Source organism: Pelodiscus sinensis, chromosome 14, assembly GCF_052426305.1.
Source record: "Pelodiscus sinensis isolate ZL-2025 chromosome 14, ASM5242630v1, whole genome shotgun sequence".
In the NCBI taxonomy this organism is placed as follows: Eukaryota; Metazoa; Chordata; order Testudines; family Trionychidae; genus Pelodiscus; species Pelodiscus sinensis.
Genome location: NC_143065.1, coordinates 38,012,333 through 38,031,686, shown reverse-complemented (window position 1 = coordinate 38,031,686; position 19,354 = coordinate 38,012,333). Strand labels below are relative to the sequence as shown.

The following is a 19,354-nucleotide window of genomic DNA, read 5'->3' as shown; positions in this document are numbered from 1 at the left end:
TGGCAACCTATGGCTTGCAAGCCAAATATGGCTCACTAGGGAGCTAGATAAGGCTCTTCTGAAGCTTGAGCCCAGCCCTCCTTTGCTCCCCCCAACATCAGGGAGCCTGCACCGGCACTACCGAAAGCCTGAACAAAACAATCCTGCCGTAGACACAGCAGGAAGCCCGTAGGAGGACTCCCCTTCTTGCCCCACCCCCGCATGCTGCATAGAAAAGTGGGTGCAGGGTGTTCATTTTTCACAAATTGTGAGCAGGAAGAGGAGGGAGGAATGGTGCCTCATGGCTGCTCCCGCTCCCAGCACAATCACATTGGCCATTTTTTCAAGAACAGGCAGCGCAAGAGGCGCCAATTCCCCCTCTCTTCAGGCTCTTAGTCACAGAGAACATAGCCGTGCAATCTGTGCAAGGGTGGGACAGGCTCCTGAGAAATGGGCTGGGCTGCTGGCTTGGAGTCTTACTGGTAAGTGTCCCAGCTGCAGCCTGTCTTTGGCACCCCAGTCTCTCCCTCCCCTACAGCCCTCTGCTCCCTACATTGTTACCTGCCTACCCTACATAACCCAAACCCTCTGCACCCCTCCTGAGCCCATATCCCCCCTCCCACACACTGCACTCCAATTCCTTGCCCCAGATCACAATCTTCTCCTGCCTCAGGCCACTATCCAAACCCCTGCACTGTAATTCCCTGCCCTAGGTCACAACTGCACCCCAATCCTGTGCCTTGGGTCACAACTGCCTCTTTCACCCAAACTCAGTGGCCTTGACCCAAAAAAAGATTCCCCACCCCTGCCATAAATAAAGACAATGTTGAAACCGTTTGTGTTTGGGCATAACATTTCAGTTTATTTAAAAATTAAGCTGGGCCAACAAGTCCCCAGTTGGGGCCCAGCCCCTATCTGGCCGCACCTCCAACCCTGAACCCTTCATACACGAGGTGGAACGAGGTATACCGGTAGTTCAAATTAGAGAGCCTAATTCGAACTATCTACTCCATGCCACGTGGAGCCGCGGGCACGGAGTCCGCACTAACGGGGATTTAAAAATGGCGGCGCCTGGCAAGATGCAAATGAAGCCCGGGATATTTAAATCCCGGGCTTCATTTGCATCTTCAAATGCCTACATTAGCCACCCTAGTTCGAACTAGGGTGGCAGTGTAGACATACCCCTGCACCCACACATGCCCCAAGCTTGTGTTCTGAGCCCATCACACACCTGAACCCCCTGCTCTGAGCCTCTCATACACCTCGACCCAGATTATCACACCCCACATTAACAGCCCGCTTCCATAAGACTGACAGAAGACAGCCTGAACACATGCATGAAACTGGATTTGGCCAGTTATGATGTAAACATCAAAGAAACGTGAAAAAAGACGCAGCAGCAGAAGTCCCATTAAATAAAGTCTGTGAGTACGTTTCATTTATGCTATTATTAATCATGTCAATTATCAGTAATATTAAGTTGTATATTTTCAGTCATGCAAACAGGCACTCTTATATGGCTCTTTGTTGGCCACGTGTTGTGAATTTTGATGTAGTTCAGCTCTTTGGGTTTGAAAAGGTTGCCGACCGCTGCTGTGAGCAGTAAATGGAGCATCACCAGTCACAAATAACTCCAAATGCTGAGATTATCACCATGCTTTTTTTTTTTTTACATGCTGCCTGTTGTGTGGTGTCTCAACCAAAACAAAAGGCAGATGGTTCAAACATGTTGGAGAAAACAGCTTATACTCAGTTTTAATACATTAAACCTTAAAATGAGGTATTTTCTAAAGATTTATATCAAAGGATGTTTAGTAACATCCATTAAATATTATCCAATTTTCAAATGATTTAACAGATGCAGATTTTATGCTATATGCAATTTTTAAAAGTAGTTACTCCAACATGTCCTCGAGTTAACCAACACTGGCTACCTTAAATACAAATGTAAAGGGTTTAAGGAAAGAGAATTACAGACAGACCTTTATTCATTATTTCAAGTTGTGCAAACATGTTCTGCTGAGTCAGACTCCAAGATGCCTGGGTATTCAGCACTACAAAATGCCCATGCAGATCAAAAGAGTCACCATCCAGATTTCCATACAAACGTTAAGTTGAAGACCTTATTTTTAAAATGTATTAATCATTCCCAGTCATTCCACCTTTAGATAAGCAACATGTTCAATATCATAAAATGTGCAACTGAAGTGTCCTTCAATGGTGCACATAGAACACAGCCATCAGATACGACAACTTAAAAAAAAGAGCCAAACTTGTATCTGTAAACTTATATACTACAAGCATGTAATACATTATCATGGTAATGGAAGTCTTTCCTAAAATGGCAGAAGTAATATTTAATTTTTTTTTTGTTTTCACTGATGCAATCCTCTTTTCCATTGTATTTCACCACATCTTCACCACTGGGAAATCTGATCCTTTAGGAGCGAATTAAACATTTCCATTTATTCTGTTCTGCTTTTTAACTCTGGGATTTATTATTCCATTCCACATGCACAGATAGCAAATTATCTCCAAATGTTCAACAGTGAGTTCCTATTATTAAGAATTACTGAGCAAGGTCAACTGACAGTCTTTGATGTTTCCCATTAATTTAAAGGTTCCTTTTAAAACAGACTATGTTTTGAATTTTAATCTAAAAATAAAGCAAAAGTGAGGTGTGTCATTTTCTAGGGGGTTTATTACATTCTTTTGAACTGAAGACACAAACAGGTTGAATGTCTAAAATCTGGGACTCTCTGATCTGGTTAACAGCCATGGTCCAGCAAACCACAGATATTGCTAGACCAGAGTACCCCAGCTGGCCAAGTTCAGGAGCTAGGCTGGTGGTGAAGAGCACAGTGGGGCCAGAGTTGTGGGGAACACAGCCCCAGCTGGAGCCAGCGCAGTGGGGGCTGCAGTTCTGGCTGGGCTGGAGGCAGCAGGACCAGTGTCCAGGAGAGCTCCCCAGACTGACTCCTGGGAATGCAGCCTGCGCCAATGATCCAGGAAGTGCAGCCTTGGCCAGGGCCGGTGCAGTATGGAGTGCAGTCCCAGTCCAGGAGCCCAGTGGCTGGGGCTGGTATATAGGAGCAAAGTCAACAGCCAGGAAGGTAGCCTTGACCTCCTCTGATCTGGCAAACTTCATGGTTCAGGACCACTCAGGTCCCAAGGGTGCCGGACCAGGGAGGTCCAACTTGTATTGCTTTCTCACAGGTAAGGTAATAAGCAAATAAGAAAAACATGAATTTATAAAGGTACAAAATTTGAGCCCAGAGCTTCACATTTCAACTTAAAAAGCATTTGGTTTCACCAAAGCTTAAAAAAAATCCCACCTCTGTCTTTTCTGAAGAGGTTCCTATAGAAGGAGGAATATTTGATTGGTAAAAGAACTATTTTGTTAATTAGCATGGCGGGATTTGACCAAGATACTATGGGATTCATTTTCCTTGACTTACAATGCCATGTGGTTAAAAGGCTATTTTTATGACATCTCTGTTTCAGGAGGTGGTGTCCCTGAATATAATACTTAACAATAGTATTCATCAACAATTTAGATGATGGCATAGAGAGTTCGCTTATTATGTTTGCAGATGATACCACGCTGGGTTGCAACTGCTGTGGAGGATAGGGTTATAATTCAAAATGATCTGGACAAACTGGAGAAATGGTCTGAGGTAAATAGGATGAAATTTAATAAGGACAAATGCAAAGTACTCCACTTAGGAAGGAACAATCCATTTCACACATACAAAATTGGAAGTGACTATCTAGGAAGGAGTACTACAGAAAGGGATTTAGGTGTCACAGTGGACCACAAGCTAAATATGAATCAACAGTGTGACACTGTTGTAAAAAAAAGCAAATGTGATTCTGCGATATATTAGCACGAGTGTTGTGAGCAAGACACAAGAAGTCATTCTTCCGCTCTATTCTGTGCTGATTAGGCCTCAATTGGAGTATTGCATCCAGTTCTGGTCACCACATTCCAAGAATGATGGAGAAATTGGAGAAAGTCCAGAGAAGAGCAAAAAAATGATTAAAGGTCTAGAAAACATGAGCTATGAGGCAAGGTTGAAAGAATTGGGCTTGTTTAGTTTGGAAAAGAGAAGACCGAGAGGGGACATGATAGGGGTTTTCAGGTATCTAAAAGGATGTCACAGGGAGGAGGCAGGGAAATTGTTCTCCTTGGCCTCTGAGGATAGGACAAGAAGCAGTGGGCTTAAACTGCAGCAAGGGAGGTTTAGGTTGGACATTAGGAAAAACTTCCTGTCAGAATGGTTAAACACTGGAATAAGTTGCCTAGGGAGGTTGTAGAATCTCCATCACTGGAGATATTTAAGAGCAGGTTAGACAGACATCTCTCAGGGATGATCTAGAGTCAAGACAATGCTTGGTCCTGTTACGAGTAATGCAAATGCTTATCAGATAGTCAACATTCTAGCTGACTAGTCTCTACTTCCCCCCCACACACACACACTTTTGCTCCCTCTATCAGAAAGAAGCAGCAAGCGGGGGGAGAGTCCCCAGATGGCCAGGGCTGCATGTGGCGTTTCAAAGTGGCAGCGTCATGTGGAGCCCAGGGTCAGCTGGGGACTCCTCCACAGCCCCCCTGGATCCATGCAATGCTGCTGCTTTGAAACACGTCAAGGAGCATGGGGCTAGCAGGGGACTGCTTGAGTCCCCGCAGGCTCTGTGCTCCCCGCAGCCAATTGCATCGACAATTCGATTAGCCAATTAATCAAAATTTTACATCCCTAGCCATGAGGGCAGGGGACTGGACTTGATGATCTCTCGAGATTCCTTCCAGTTGAGTATTCTATGATTATCTAGCTGTAATGCTGAAAAGAGCTCCCAAGAATACATACTGTTTTCAAAATCCATACTTTTTACATAGTTAGTGCCATGTACAGTACTGTCAGCTAAATCTGTATCATGTAATTCACTGAGAAACAAACATCACTTTTACCAATCTTAATTTTTTGTTGCTGTTGGTTTTTTTTACTGTGGGTTAACATAACAGTATTTACATGCAGAGGAACTAAATCTGACTGCCTTTTTCTTGTTTCCAGAGACATACTTGAAGCACATAAGAAAGCTGCATAAACATATGCCCGCATTCGAGAAGAGATGGGCCTGTACAGACCCCATTAAGAGTAAAAATAATCTACACGGGGAGAATGAGACTGTCCACAGAGACTACTGTCAGGCAGCATGTATGCATAAATACATAGACCACTTCCCATAACAGGAGGCCACACACCTCTAGTTTCGCTTCCATGGCTCCCATGGGTATCCTGGTACATCCCTACGTAGAACATCAAAATAGATGCTACACTGGGGACCCAGTACAATTTATGATATGTAGATATGTAATTCTGACATTTTCTTGACATGTAAATATGCAATGTTGACATTTCTAGTGCTATAAAGCTCTCACAGTTACTGGATTTTCATGGAAATTTTAAACCTCTAAATGAGGATTCATTGGTATTTTTCAGATCTAGCTATTAAAGATAATCATTACAAAAGCAATGGAATTCAGATCACACCACACTGCATTTAGTTTAGCCTATAAAGTATTCTGATTTGTAAGTCAGCTAAAATATAGCAAACTGGAATTCTCTGACCTAACCTTTTGAACCAGCATGAAACGAGTCTTAAGAATGAATTTGTTTTTTATTTACTAACAAGTTTCCCAAGAGTTGAAGGGAGGGATAGCTCAGTGGTTTGAGCACTGGCCTGCTAAATCAAGGGTTGTCAGTTCAATCCTTGAGGGGACCATTTAGGGATCTGGTGAAAAATCTGTCAGGGATGGTACTTGGTCCCACTGTGGGGGCAGGAGACTGCACTCAATGACCTCTCAAGTTCCCTACCACTTTTAAGAAATGATATATCTCCATATACAATTGATATCACTGTATTACCTCCCCAAATTTAGAGGTTGTATATAAAAAAAAAAAACATTTATTAGAATGAAAGCTTTCACAATGCTTGTTTTCTTTTCTATTTGTTCGCTGAGGTCTAAGGAAGGCAGTTACTCACCAAGTGGCAGAAATGCAAGACAGTTTCCAGCCATGGACAGTTCGTTGAGGCTAGGGAGTTGGCAGAGGTGGCGGGGGACACACCACAGATAATTCCCATCAACACTCAGGTACTGCAGAGAAAGGCACATATGCAGTCTTTCAGGTAAAGCTATCAAACGGTTGGTCGAAATGTCCAAGGTCTGCAGCTCCTTCAGGTCTCCAACTTCTACAATCAAATCATCAAATATTCAGACATGGCATTAATCATAGCATGTTTGCAGCAAGAGGACAAAAAAAGTAAACTGAAATATGGCTCACAGAAAAATGTTAGGTATTTACATGAATGTGCCACGCTCTGCTTAATTTGTTAGCCAACTCCGTCTGCTTGCCAGTCTCCTCCATCTTCCCAAAATCAGCACTAGTCTCCCAGATGCTTCCTCCCACTACACAACCACTGGTTGGCTTCTTCACCAATACCAGAATGTGACAACTATCATTTCCTGCAAATTTCTCCCAAAAGGTATTTGTAACATCCTAGTGATATATATTTAGGGACCTACCAAAACTCACTGCCATGACAAATGCATTGCAGAGTGTGAAATCTGGCCTCTTTCCATGAAATCTGGTCTTTGTGTGTTTTCAGAGCTGGAATTCCGGTCAGTAGCTATTGCTTTCCAGCTACCCAGTTCACAAGGCAGTACCCACCACCACCATTAACAGCAGCACGGAAGAGACACCTCAACTCCTTTTTGGATTAGGACCCTATAATTATAACTCCATGAAATTTCAGCAATTTAAATAATTTAAAAATAATTAATTTCATTATTTCAGCTATCATGAAATAACCAAAATGGATTGTAAATTTGGTAGGGACCCAGTTTAAACATTAAGATATAATCACATTTTATGTTTGCACGAGATACAGACAGGACAAACTAGAGTCATCCAAATTTATTAAGAAAAAACAGCCTCCAAACCACTTAATGTGTAACTAAAGTTCTATACGTATGAACTATACATATACATATGTGGGTATAACATTAAAAATATGGTCTAGATATACAATTTAACTTGTAATTACATTTAGAAATACAAAAAGACAAAGGTTCAGGAAAGTTTTAGAGATTGACTTTGAGGTAACTACGAATAATACATTCTGGGAGATTAGTTTTCCTATCAAGTGTATCCGTGTCTGCTGCATTCATGTACTTCCTCTTTTCTTACCATGAAAACTGTACAGAAACCCATTAAAAACAAATAAACCAGGTTTAAGCTTATCAGCTGTCATGTTGTTCTGGTACTGCCAAGAATACATGCTACATATCTGTGTGTCATCATGTAAGAATTTGGGCTCAGAACTCAGCACTACTTTTCTTTTGCTTTGATATTCCCTGTTACCATTTTCCCATCAAATGCTTATCTTGGAGAGCAGGTGGTTATTTTAGAGAGCCGGGCAACATATTTAAATATATGAAAAAACCCAGTGTCTCTAAAATTAAAATAAGTAAAAGAATACCAAATGTCATATCTGGTTAGATATTGTAATCAATTTGAAAAAATTGCAGCTACCAGATGTCAAACACTTCATATTTACACACAACATTCATCGTTATGTGCATGAAAATAAAACTCAATTAATGCGGTTATCTGTAGGTTTGCACACAAAAACACTTTGAGTGATCATATTTTCTGACTACAGGCAGTCCCCGGGATACGTACAAGATAGGGACTGTAGGTTTGTTCTTAAGTTGAATCTGTATGTAAGTCGGAACTGGCGTCCAGATTCAGCCGCTGCTGAAACTGACCAGCGGTTGACTACAGGAAGCCCGACACAGAGTTGCTCTGCCCCGGGCTTCCCGGAATCAGCCTCTGATCAGTTTCAACAGGCTGAATCTGGACGCCAGTTCCCACTTACATACAGATTCAACTTAAGAACCCCAGGCTTCCCCAAGTCAGCTGCTGCTGAAACTGATCAGCGGCTGATTCCAGGAAGCCCGAGCAGAGCAACTCTGCCTCGGGTTTCCTGTAGTCAGCGCTGGTCAGTTTCAGCAGCGGCTGACTTGGGGACGCCTGGGGCAGAGCAGCTGGGGTGCTGCTGGGTTGCTCCAGTAGCGCCGCTCCTCGGTGCTACTGGACCCATCCACCAGCACCCCAGCTGCTGTGCCCCAGGCGTACTGATTCAGCCGCTGCTGAAACTGACCAGCAGCGACTGAATCAGGACGCCTGGGGCAGAGCAGCTGGGGTGCTGCCGGGTTGGTCCAGTAGCGCCCAGAGCGGCGCTGTGGGACCAACCTGCAGCGCCCCAGCTGCTCTACCACAAGCATCCGGAGAAAAGCCTGGACTGCTGGGGGGGGGGCATACTAGCTGTGCCCCCCCCCCCACCCAACAGACCAGGGAGACGCCGGCGGGGGACTGAGATGCACCGTGGCCCCGCCGCCCGGGTCCTCCGTGGCTTTGCTCCACGTCTCCCTGGTCTGCTGGAGACCAGCAGACCAGGGAGACGGGGAGCAAAGCCGCGGAGCACGCCGGCAACAGGACAGCCGCGGCGCGTCTGGGCTGTCCGCTGCCCGCGTGCTCCCCGGCTTTGCCCCCGGTCTCCCTGGTCTGTTGGTCTCCAGCAGACCAGGGAGACGGGGAGCAAAGCCGCGGAACACGCTGGCAGCAGGACAGCCGCGGCGCGTCTGGGCTGTCCGCTGCCCACGTGCTCCCCGGCTTTGCTCCCCTTCTCCCTGGTCTGGGGAGACGTGGAGCAAAGCCGCGGAGCACGCGGGCAGCGGACAGCCCAGACACGCTGCAGCTGTCCCGTTGCCAGCGTCTTCAGAGGCTTTGCTCCCTGTCTCTCCGGTCTGCTGGTCTCCAGCAGACCAGGGAGACGGGCAGCAAACCCCGTTCGTAACTGCGGATCTGACATAAGTCGGATCCGCGTAACTCGGGGACTGCCTGTATGTTGAGTTATGAATTTTTCTAAAATGGGTATTATTTCTGTTTCCCCATTAATGTTGTGCACCATTACCTACTGAACTGATGGACATAAGCATATAACACATTTCAGATTATTTTTATTACAGTAATTCCTCATTTAACATGTGCCCGCTTAACACGTTTTTGCAATGGCACGATATTTTTTTAGGGAACGTATTTTGAATTACATGACCGTCCCTGGAATAACACGATTTTCCTAACCAGCCCATTGCCAGCGGCTGCGCAGGGCTTCCCCCGCCTCCCTACAAAACGGCGGAGGGTTTGCCGCTCACTGCGCCGTTCCCCAGCAACCCCCCTCGCCGGATACAGTGCGGGTCCCGGCAGACCCATCACAGGGGCATACTCCCAACCCAATCTCCTTCCTCCTCTCCTCCCCTTTTCTTCCCCAGAGCCAAACGCTTCCCCTCCCTGCTGTAACCCCATCCCCTTTCTCCACCAACCTTATGTCCCGGTTCCAACAGACACCACCACTTGAAACGCAACCCCCACCTTTTCCATTATTTTCAAAGGAAAAACTGACCCCACATAACACGTTTTCACTTAACACGATCATTTTCTGAAACATATCTATAGTGTTAAATGAGGAATTATTGTACAGTACTAATATAGCAATTATCGTTTGCATAAATACCCCCAGAAAAAATACCAGAAGAATTTTATTATATGAATACTTATACTGAGTATGCAATCACCGGTATTTTCTTGTGGAACTGCATTTATTACTATAAATACAAGTATAAACAAATATTTGGACCAAAACCCAAATCAAGACTGAGTAGAAATTATGAAGTCATAAGATAAAACACTTAGTTGCAATGCTGTTAATGAAAATATTACATATGAATTTGAATGCAAGTTCTTTTTAATTTTGTAACATTTGATGATACAACACCAACAGCCTCTTAAATCAGATCATCAGATCCTCACATCATTTTTAATCACAGTGGGATTCATGCACAGATATACATAATGTTTCATGTAACTTCACCCAACACCAAATGTTCCTAAAAAAGAATTATTGGTCATTAACACTATTTGTTTTGCAGTCTGAAAGGACTAGGCTAGACTAGGAAAACAGATTGTGTTTAATAATCTGTTAACACATATTAAATAATGTTTTACAACACAATCTATTTCCCAAATCTACGCATGCCTGAAACTTAACTCAGTTTTCTGAATGCACAATTTGCAGCTGCATGTTTATAATTACAGCCATTACGATTTTTTTAAAAACTTGAAAAATATTGAGAACATCTGCATATTGAAGATTTCAAGAACTATTTATTTTGTATTTCAAATAATGTTCTATAATTGTTTTTGTGGATATACACTAGGGAGTTATCTTGAAATAATCCCCATTATGTTGAATTAATAAGTGGAGTGTCCCCACTACCAAGCCCGTTATTTCAAAATCTGTACTCCTGCTTTCCTTGGGGAATAATGCTTATTTCAAAATAGCATTAGTGTGGACACTCTGCTGGTGCTAACTGAAATAACTGGACTCCAGAGGCCTCTCGTGGCTGCAGTTCTGAGCATTCTGGTGATACCTGGCATCTCCACTGCTCCCCATCTCCTACAGACCTTAAATCTCCAGGCAGAAGAAAAAGGGCTTCGGCCACATGGCTAGCTTTGCAAGCCCCATGCCACACAGCTGGATCTGATGGAGCCATGGCTGACCCCAGCATTCCCTCAGAGCCTTCCACAGCTGCTGCTCCCTCAGCTGTCACTGGCAAAGGATGCAGGAGACTGGTGCAGAGATCCTGCACCTCACTGAGGTCTGGGGGAGGAGATGAACCTCCAGGATCTCCGCACCAGAAAGTGAAATGAAGACATCTGTGGCTAGCTCACTGTCAGCCCGGTCAACAGAGTCCACAACTGAACCCTGGACCTGATTTGGATGAAGCTTAAGGAGTTCCAGCAGGCCCACCTAGCAAGGGAGCAGGCCTACAAGGCCTGAGAGCAGAACTGACACTCTGGGGCGGCACCACATACCCACTGCTACTTCGAGTAGCTGGATGCCATCCTGGGAGGGGAGCCAGTCACCTTCCCCCACATCGTCATGGAGTCCAGTCAGGACACGGTTGGTGTCAGCCTCCAGGAGGACAGGACTGCGGACTAGGAGAAGGAAGCCAGCCAGCCAGAGTACCATGCCCTCCCGCCAGGACCTGCTCCTCACCCTGGAGCCAGTCCCACACTCCCAGGAAGTCTCCAAGGCTTCGGATGAGCCGAGGGGAGGCACTTCAGATGAGTTCTCTAACTTTCACTATCTGTAGGCAGCAGCCCATGAGGGGCTGTGCGCTCCTCCCCTAGCCTACTCAGCCTGGGGGGGCCGTGTCACATAACAGCCTCTGCATGCGAGTGCACATGGAGCACTAGTCCGGTGTACTCAGCCCCATGACACCCTCACACAAGAACTCTTCGGTTCTTCTCACAAGGTTCCTGGAGAGGCCTGCCCTACTCCAGCCTCTGTGGTGGGACACCTTCCCACGACAGGCCACCACTAAGGAGTCTGGCATCATGGAAACACACAGCTGTGCCGCACACAGCACATATTTGTTCCCGATCAGGTGTGGTGATGCAGACGAGACTGATCCTGTGCATGGGAACCTGCTTGGGAGAGGAAGAAGACAGGAACCCAATAGCACTCTCTCTGACAAGAGACATGCGCCGCTCACACACAGCTCCCCCACAACCTCCCACTCCAGTGTGCTTCTGGAGTCCGAGGCAGGCTACAATCAGTGTGGATGCACTATTTCAAAATAATTCTGACTAATTTTGATGCTTCACTGTAGTGGGGACTGCTATTTCAATTTTGTTAAATCCAGAGTTATTATATCAAATTTACATTATTTCAAAATTATTTCTTACTGTAGACCTGCCCTGGGAGTAGGATCTTCAGGACTGGGACCCAACTGATGGTGAGATACACATTCAGAAGCAGATTAAATTGATTGATTTTTTTGGGATGGAGGAATAATCCCAAGATTCCAAAGCATGCCATCATCTTTCCAGATTACAGGTCTAACCATGCAGGGTGCTGATTGCTTCTATGGAAGATGCACAGTGCTGGCAACTCCAAAGGCAAGCTGTATTCAGCACCTTGCAGAAATAGGTTTTCTGCACAGAGAGGGACTACAGGGATTTCAACCACTCCTGAATGCAATCACCCTGAAGGACATAAACAGGTTCTTTTCAGGATTAAACACAATTCCAGAGAAAAGGTTTTTTTTTTTTTAAATAACTACTGCTCTGTCAATTTCTGAAATTACAATCAAGGTAGCACTATTTCTGTTAAACAAGAATCCACTGTGCCCTTATACTCCCACTGCAGCAGCATCTAGAAAATTAACTATTCCCATAGCTCTGCTGAAATTTTCTACCACACTTAGATCCTAGCTGGTAAACAAAAAGCTATGTTAATTTCAAGCTCTGTTAGACACAATGGGGAAGAAAGGAGGGCGAAACCCAAATGGGGAGAAAAACTGGTAAACAAAATGCTATTTTCAAGATTCTGTAAGGGTACTTAAACAAGTAAAATGTTGTAATAATAGTTACATTGGGCTTTATGTTTTTTCAAACTGTTCTGTGAAAGCATTAAAATTTTAACAACATGTTGAATTTTAAAGATTAAGAGAAAAAAGTCTATATTCTCCTCCCACTACAAACAATTCTACAGTTATGTATGGTAAAGAGTGACAATAGATCCCCAAAAAATACTTAATAGCATCCTCTATAAAACAATCGTATCATCAGAAAGAGTTTCTATGGCAAGTTACCTTCAAAACCTTTTGGTTACTCATTTTGATGCCAATAGTGTTCTATAGTTTTAACTGCTTTTCAAAACCTAAAGTACATACTAAAATTAATTGCTCAAGCACAGTAATCGTTGAATAGGTGCACAAAAGAAACACAGTAAAAACAATCTCATTTTTAACAGCTCTCCACTCACAGCATATGCACAAAGCTCTGTGCTTTAGATTAGAAGAACACTGACAGGAAGTGAGCCACCTACATTCAGCCAAACCACGGACCACATCCAGGCTTGACTATTTTCATGCACTAACCTTTTCCTCTACCACTAATTTTTTTTTTCCTAAGGCTACATCTACACTACGAACTTTACAGTGGCGTAGCCATACTGCTGCAGCTGCATCACTATTCCTGCGCAGCCGCTCTGTATTAATAGGAGAGAACTCTCCCACCAGACTAAAACCAGCCCTAACAAGTACCCATAGCTATGTCAGCAGGAGAGTCTCTCCTGCCAACGTAGCACTATCCACACCAGCGCTTATCACTTTCCTTCACAATCCTGATCAACACAAGTTTTGCTAGTAGAGACACAGCCTAAAAGAGATAGTATACAAAGCTCACAGGCCACTCTCTAAGCTCTTCTGGCAGCTCCCTGCCAGGAGCTTGAATGTCCCATAGCTCCCAGCCACGAGTAGGATTCAGCTGCTGGGGATTCCCATGTCAGATCTCAGGTGGGAGCAGAGTTCAGTCACCAGCTCTGCAAGGAGTATGTCTACACTACAGAGAAGATCGAAGCTGCCGCCATTGATCTTCCAGGGTTCAAATGAGCGGGTTTAATGCAAATAGAGGGGTGCTCCGGTTGATGCCAGTAGGCCTGTTTCCATGGGGAGTAATGGAAGTCGAAGGAAGAGTGCTCTCCCTTCAACTTCCTGCAGTGTGGACAGTGCCAAAAATCAAGTTACGGTGCTTCGACTTGAAGTTGGATGTCTTAATTCAACCTTGACCTGTAGTGTAGACGTACCCCAGGAAAGCAGGGGACAGCTGGCTCTTGCTGCTCAGCTTTCACTGCTCCAATGACAACCAACAGCGGATGTAAGGTACGCTGTGTCTACACAGACACTGCGTCACTCTAACTGCACTGACATAAGCCGTATGGCCTCTTACTCAAGTATTTTTATTAGGTCAGCATAGCAGGGGAGTTAGTGGCAGGATGTACATTTCAGTGTACACATCTCTCACTGTTTTGAGCACAAAAGTTGACTTTTGTTGTCAAAACTGTGTAGTGTCTCTATGCTGCTAGATTTGACTTCACAGTGGCACAGGCACATGTGTCTATAGTTTCCCTCTAATAAGTTCTAAAACTGCCAGTGCTCACTAAAATTAAGCCCTCTCCCTTTCCAACCCTAGAACATAGTTTAACTTCTTTGATTATACTCAAAAATCCTAATTACTGTGATTTCACAGAAAAACTACTCAACTGTAACACAACCTTCTAAAAGATTAAGAGGGGAAAAAACTATAACCAATCAGGATGTTACAAAAAGAAAAAGCCACCAACATAGGTTTATTCATCTTTAAAAAAAAATTCCCAAGTGAGCATTCATGTAATCATAAAAATGAAAAATCAAGCCCTTAAAATGCTCCCTGAGAATTTCTAAAATTAAGAGTTCTTTGGCAAAGTGTTACATCCATGGGAGAGTATTACTCTGAATGTGCACACTTACATATAGGAACAGAGTTACACTATCCCTTCCCTCTAGCTTTTAACATTTAATTTAATAAACTGGAGCTATCCATCTTGTGGACTTTACAAGCTTTGCCAAAGGCAAGTCATTCCTTGAACCAACAAGTCCACACAGCTGTCCAATTCAGAAGTGATTGATGACCTTTGCTTAAACCTCCAAAACCAATTTCATCTTTCTATAGTTGTCCCAGATCAAAGTTTCATCCAAAAGGAACATGAGAAAGATACAAGTAACTGCAAAGGGAGATAGTCTAAGAAGTAAGCTAGAACTTATTCTTAGATATGTAGAAGGTGCCGGCAATGAATGTAATCTTTTCTGTCTGAAAAATTTTCTGCCAGGTGTATGTCCCTATATTGGCACAATGCAGAAATTTGTTATCTTACAGCAAACCACACTACAATACAAAACAGCTGTTTAAAGTTCTTAATATTCATGAACCTTATTAGTCATTCACATTTAGTTATTGCCATTAAGAGCTTTATGCATCATATAAAATGCAGAATCATTGATACAAGTTCAGTAACTAAGACCTCCAGTTACATCACACCTGAACTGCTTCAGGAAGAATTTAAAGACAGCTTTTAGCTATAGCAGGAAAGATCTGTACTTTCCAGCAGTGGGAGGGGGACAGAGTGAGGGCAGTGCCTTCAGACAATATTACTGAGCATGCTCACTCCACGTGGGCATGCTCAATATAAGCCAAACAGCAAATCTGGGGGGTCAGCACATGACCCCTCATCAACCAACTCCCTCATGGGTCACCTCTAGAAAAAAGCAACTACACTTAACCACCACATTAAAATGGCCTATCAAATAGATCACATTTTGCAATAAAGTTTCCTAACAAAATTGGCACTTAGGATAGTTTAAATCCGTGGTCCCCAACACGGTGCCCGTGGGTGCCATGGCGCCCGCGGGGGCATTTCAATGCGCCCGCGGGGGCATTTCAATGCGCCCGCCAGGTGCTCGGGGCTGGCCTGGCCCCAGGCACATGGCGCACGGGTGCTTGCAGGGGGAGCGCGCTTGGCGGGGGGAGCGCCGGGTGCGCGGCACTCGGCGGGGGGGAGCGCCGGCCCCGGGCGCGCGGCACTCGGGGGGGGGGGAGCTCCTTGGAGGGGGCCCCGCCCCGGGCGCGCGGCTGGAGGGGGCCCCGCCCCGGGCGCGCGGCTGGAGGGGGCCCCGCCCCCGGGCGCGCGGCTGGAGGGGGCCCCGCCCCCGGGTGCGCGGCTGGAGGGGGCCCCGCCCCCGGGGGCCCGGCGGGCAAACGGCCACGCCCCCTGGCGCCCGACAACCTCAAAAGGTTGGGGACCACTGGTTTAAATGTAGTAAGAGCTGGGTGCATAAGCAGCCCGGCTCCTACTACATTTAAACTGCAGACCCAGCTGCCGCGAACAGAGGCTGCTCCAGCAGCAGCCCCTGTCCAGAGGAGATCCTAGCAGGAAGTAGGACTGCTGCTGGAGCAGCCTCCCCTGGCCTGTCCCGGCATGGGTGGGGGGCAAGCGGCACCATGGAGACGGTGCTGAGGGAACGGTCCTTAAAGTGGGCTCCCTTCAGCACTAGCTCCTGTTTCCCTCCCTCTTCAGCAAGGATGGAGGGGAAACGCGAGCAGTCAACTCGACTACCCGATACGCCTAGGCTTGTCTATTCGTCTACTCTTATGGATGGATGGATGGATGGATGGATGGATGGATGGATGGATGGATGGATGGATGGGAGGGAGGGAGGGAGGGAGGGAGGGAGGGAGGGAGGAAAGAAAGAAAGAAAGAAAGAAAGAAAGAAAGAAAGAAAGTGTGGAGGGGTCACTGAAGAACACAGGTTACTCAAGTCCCCACCATTGACTTGTCAGCTTTTTAGGGCAAGTTATCTTGTGCCTGTACACTCCCTAGTACAACCAGACCCCAATTCTGAACAGGGCCTATAGACTTTATGGTTACATGAAGAAATCTTGTAGTTCTCAAGGTAACCTGTCACTTTTGGGCTACGTCTACACTACGAGCCTCTTGTGGAAGAGCAAACGCAAATGGAGCGCTTGTTTGCATATGTCGCGCTTTCATTTGCATTTCCTCTTCATTTCCCTTTTGCACAAGAGGTCTGTGTGCAAAAAAGTGTTGTGTAGAAGACTCCTTTTTGCGCAAAAGCCCCCTTTTGCACAAGAGCCATTGTTCCTCATTTTTTGAACACCAGGGAGGGAGAAGGGTACATAGCTCCAGCCTTCCCGGCGTCAGAGCAAGGGAAGGAAGGAGGGAGCGCGGCTCCAGCCTTCCCAGCTCCAAAGCGCCAGGGATGGAGGAGGATGCATGGCTTCAGTCTCTCTGATCCTGGAGCACGGAGATAGGGGGTGCTGGGAGCAACAACACTCTGTCCCCAGGACATCTATAGCAGGCATTCTGGGGGCAGGGTATGGGGGCTGAGCCATGGCTGGCGTTTTGGCCATGATTGGCTACTGGACACCCATGCTTTCATGGGTAAAAACTATTCTGTCAGATGCATGGAGACTCAAGTATTTTTGGTGTCATCTTTCCCTGAAGAATTATTTTCCTACACTGGGAAATAATCCTGTGTTATATGCATGTATGACACAGACTGTAAAAGGTAGTAAATTCTTCTTTTGCTTTTTCTTCAACCCCACAAGGAATTTGGAAGGTGTTGTCTAGGGAGCCATTGCTGCTGCCCAGGTACAAACAGAAGGCCCAACACTTCCTGTTTCCCCTCGTGGCCAAGAGGTCCAAATAGGGACGACCCCACCTCTGGAAAAGCCACTACACAACCTCTCATCTGAGGGACCACTCATGAGTTTGAAACGAGTGGCTAGGTTATCTGTCAGAGTTCTAAGACGCTGGCAGGTAAGACACCAGCAAGTACGTCTTGCTGCATATGCACAACTCCTACAGCAACATCACTTCTTTGGACAGGGGAATAGAGTTAGCACCACCCCGTCTGTTGATATAAAACATTGCTTTGGTGTTGTCTGTGTGAATCAAGGCACACGCCTCTGATTTTGCCCAAAAATGCCACAGAGGCTCATCTCGCAGCCCTCAGTTCCTTTACATTGATGTGCATTGCACAGTCTGCCTGTGACCAGACTCCCTGAGACCACAAAAATGCACTCCCTCCCCCCCCCCCCAAGTCTGAGGCGTTGATTACTAAAGTCAGGGTGGGTCAAGAGGAGTAGAATGGAACCCCCGGCTCACATTCAGAGGGTCCAGCCACTGCTGAAAGACATCTATCACTGACAGTGGGATGGTTAGCACCCGATCCGGATGGTGACGAGGCAGCTTTATACACTGGCTAGCCACATCTGTAGCTGGCAGAGATGAAGCCTGATGAAGCGGATAATGTGGGTGCAGGAAGCCATGTGTCCTAACACCCTTAGGCAGGTCTTGGCCATTGTAACAGTGTAGACCCCCCCCCCCCCGCCCCAGACTCCAAATCAGTCTCCATATGCTCTCAAAACGGGGTTGGGGGAGGGAGGCTCTGGCTGCCTGGAAGTCCAGACCTGCTCCTACAAACTCTATGATCTGCACAGGCAACAGGGTCGACTTCTGAAGGTTCAGCAAGAGGCCTAATCGGCTGAAAGAGGTCATGGTCATTTCTACATTAGCACCTATCACTGCTTTGGAATCATAGAATCATAGAATACTAGGACTGGAAGGGACCTCAAAAGGTCATCGAGTCCAGTCCCCTGCCCTCATGGCAGGACAAAGTACGGTCTAGACCATCCCTGATAGACATTTATCTAACCTACTCTCAAATATTTCCACAGATGGAGATTCCACAACCTCCCTGGGCATTTTATTCCAGTGTTTGAGCACCCTGACAGTTAGGAACTTTTTCCCTAACGTCCAACCTAAACCTCCCTTGCTTCAATTTAAGCCCATTGCTTCTTGTTCTATCCCCAGAGGCCAAGATGAACAAGCTTGCTCCCCTCTCCTTATGACACCCTTTTCGATACCTGAAACCTGCTATCATGTCCCCCCTCAATCTTCTCTTTTCTAAACTAAACAAACCCAATTCTTTCAGCCTTCCTTCATAGGTCATGTTCTCTAGACCTTTAATCATTCTTGTTGCTCTTCTCTGGTCCCTCTCCAATTTTTCCACATCTTTCTTGAAATGCGGTGCCCAGAACTAGACACAATGCTCCAATTGGGGCCTAACCAGTGCAGGATAGAGTGGAAGAATGACTTCTCATGTCTTGCTCACAACACACCTGTTAATGCATCCCAGAATCATGTTTACTTTTTTTGCAACAGCATCACACTGTTGACATATTTAGCTTGTGGTCCACTATAACCCTTAGATCCCTTTTGCCATAGTCCTTCCTAGACAGTCGCTTCCCATTCTGTACGTGTGAAACTGATTGTTCCTTCCTAAGTGGAGCACTTTGCATTTGTCTTTATTAAACTGCATCCTGTTTACCTCAGACCATTTCTCCAATTTTTCCAGATCATTTTGCATTATGACCCTATCCTCCAAAGCAGTCGCAACCCCTCCCAGCTTGGTATCATCTGCAAACTTACTAAGCGTACTTTCTATGCCAATATCTAAATCGTTGATGAATATATTGAACAGAGCCGGTCCCAAAACAGACCCCTGCAGAACCCCACTTGTTATACCTTTCCAGCAGGATTGAGAACCATTAATAACTACTCTCTGAATACGGTTATCCAGCCAATTATGTACCCACCTTATAGTAGCCCCATCTCAGCTGTATTTGCCTAATTTATTGATAAGAATATCATGCGAAACCGTATCAAATGCCTTACTAAAGTCTAGGAATACCACATCCACTGCTTCTCCCTTATCCACAAGACTCATTATCCTATCAAAGAAAGCTATCAGATTGGTTTGACATGATTTGTTCTTTACAAATCC

General features: G+C 45.6%; 1 protein-coding gene across 5 annotated transcripts in view; it reads right to left on the bottom strand.

Moving 5' to 3' along the window:
• Window positions 1-19,354, bottom strand: part of LRRC28 (leucine rich repeat containing 28) — a 92,549-nt gene that overhangs the window by 32,321 nt on the left and 40,874 nt on the right. For 4 of the 5 annotated variants that reach the window (XM_075896965.2, XM_075896966.2, XM_075896968.1 and 1 more), the window contains one exon: window positions 6,025-6,231. The exons of the other annotated variant lie outside the window; for it this stretch is intronic. In XM_075896965.2, coding sequence (XP_075753080.1) covers window positions 6,025-6,231 — 207 coding nt within the window. The remainder of the gene's footprint in view (window positions 1-6,024; window positions 6,232-19,354) is intronic. 5 annotated transcript variants of the gene reach the window in all.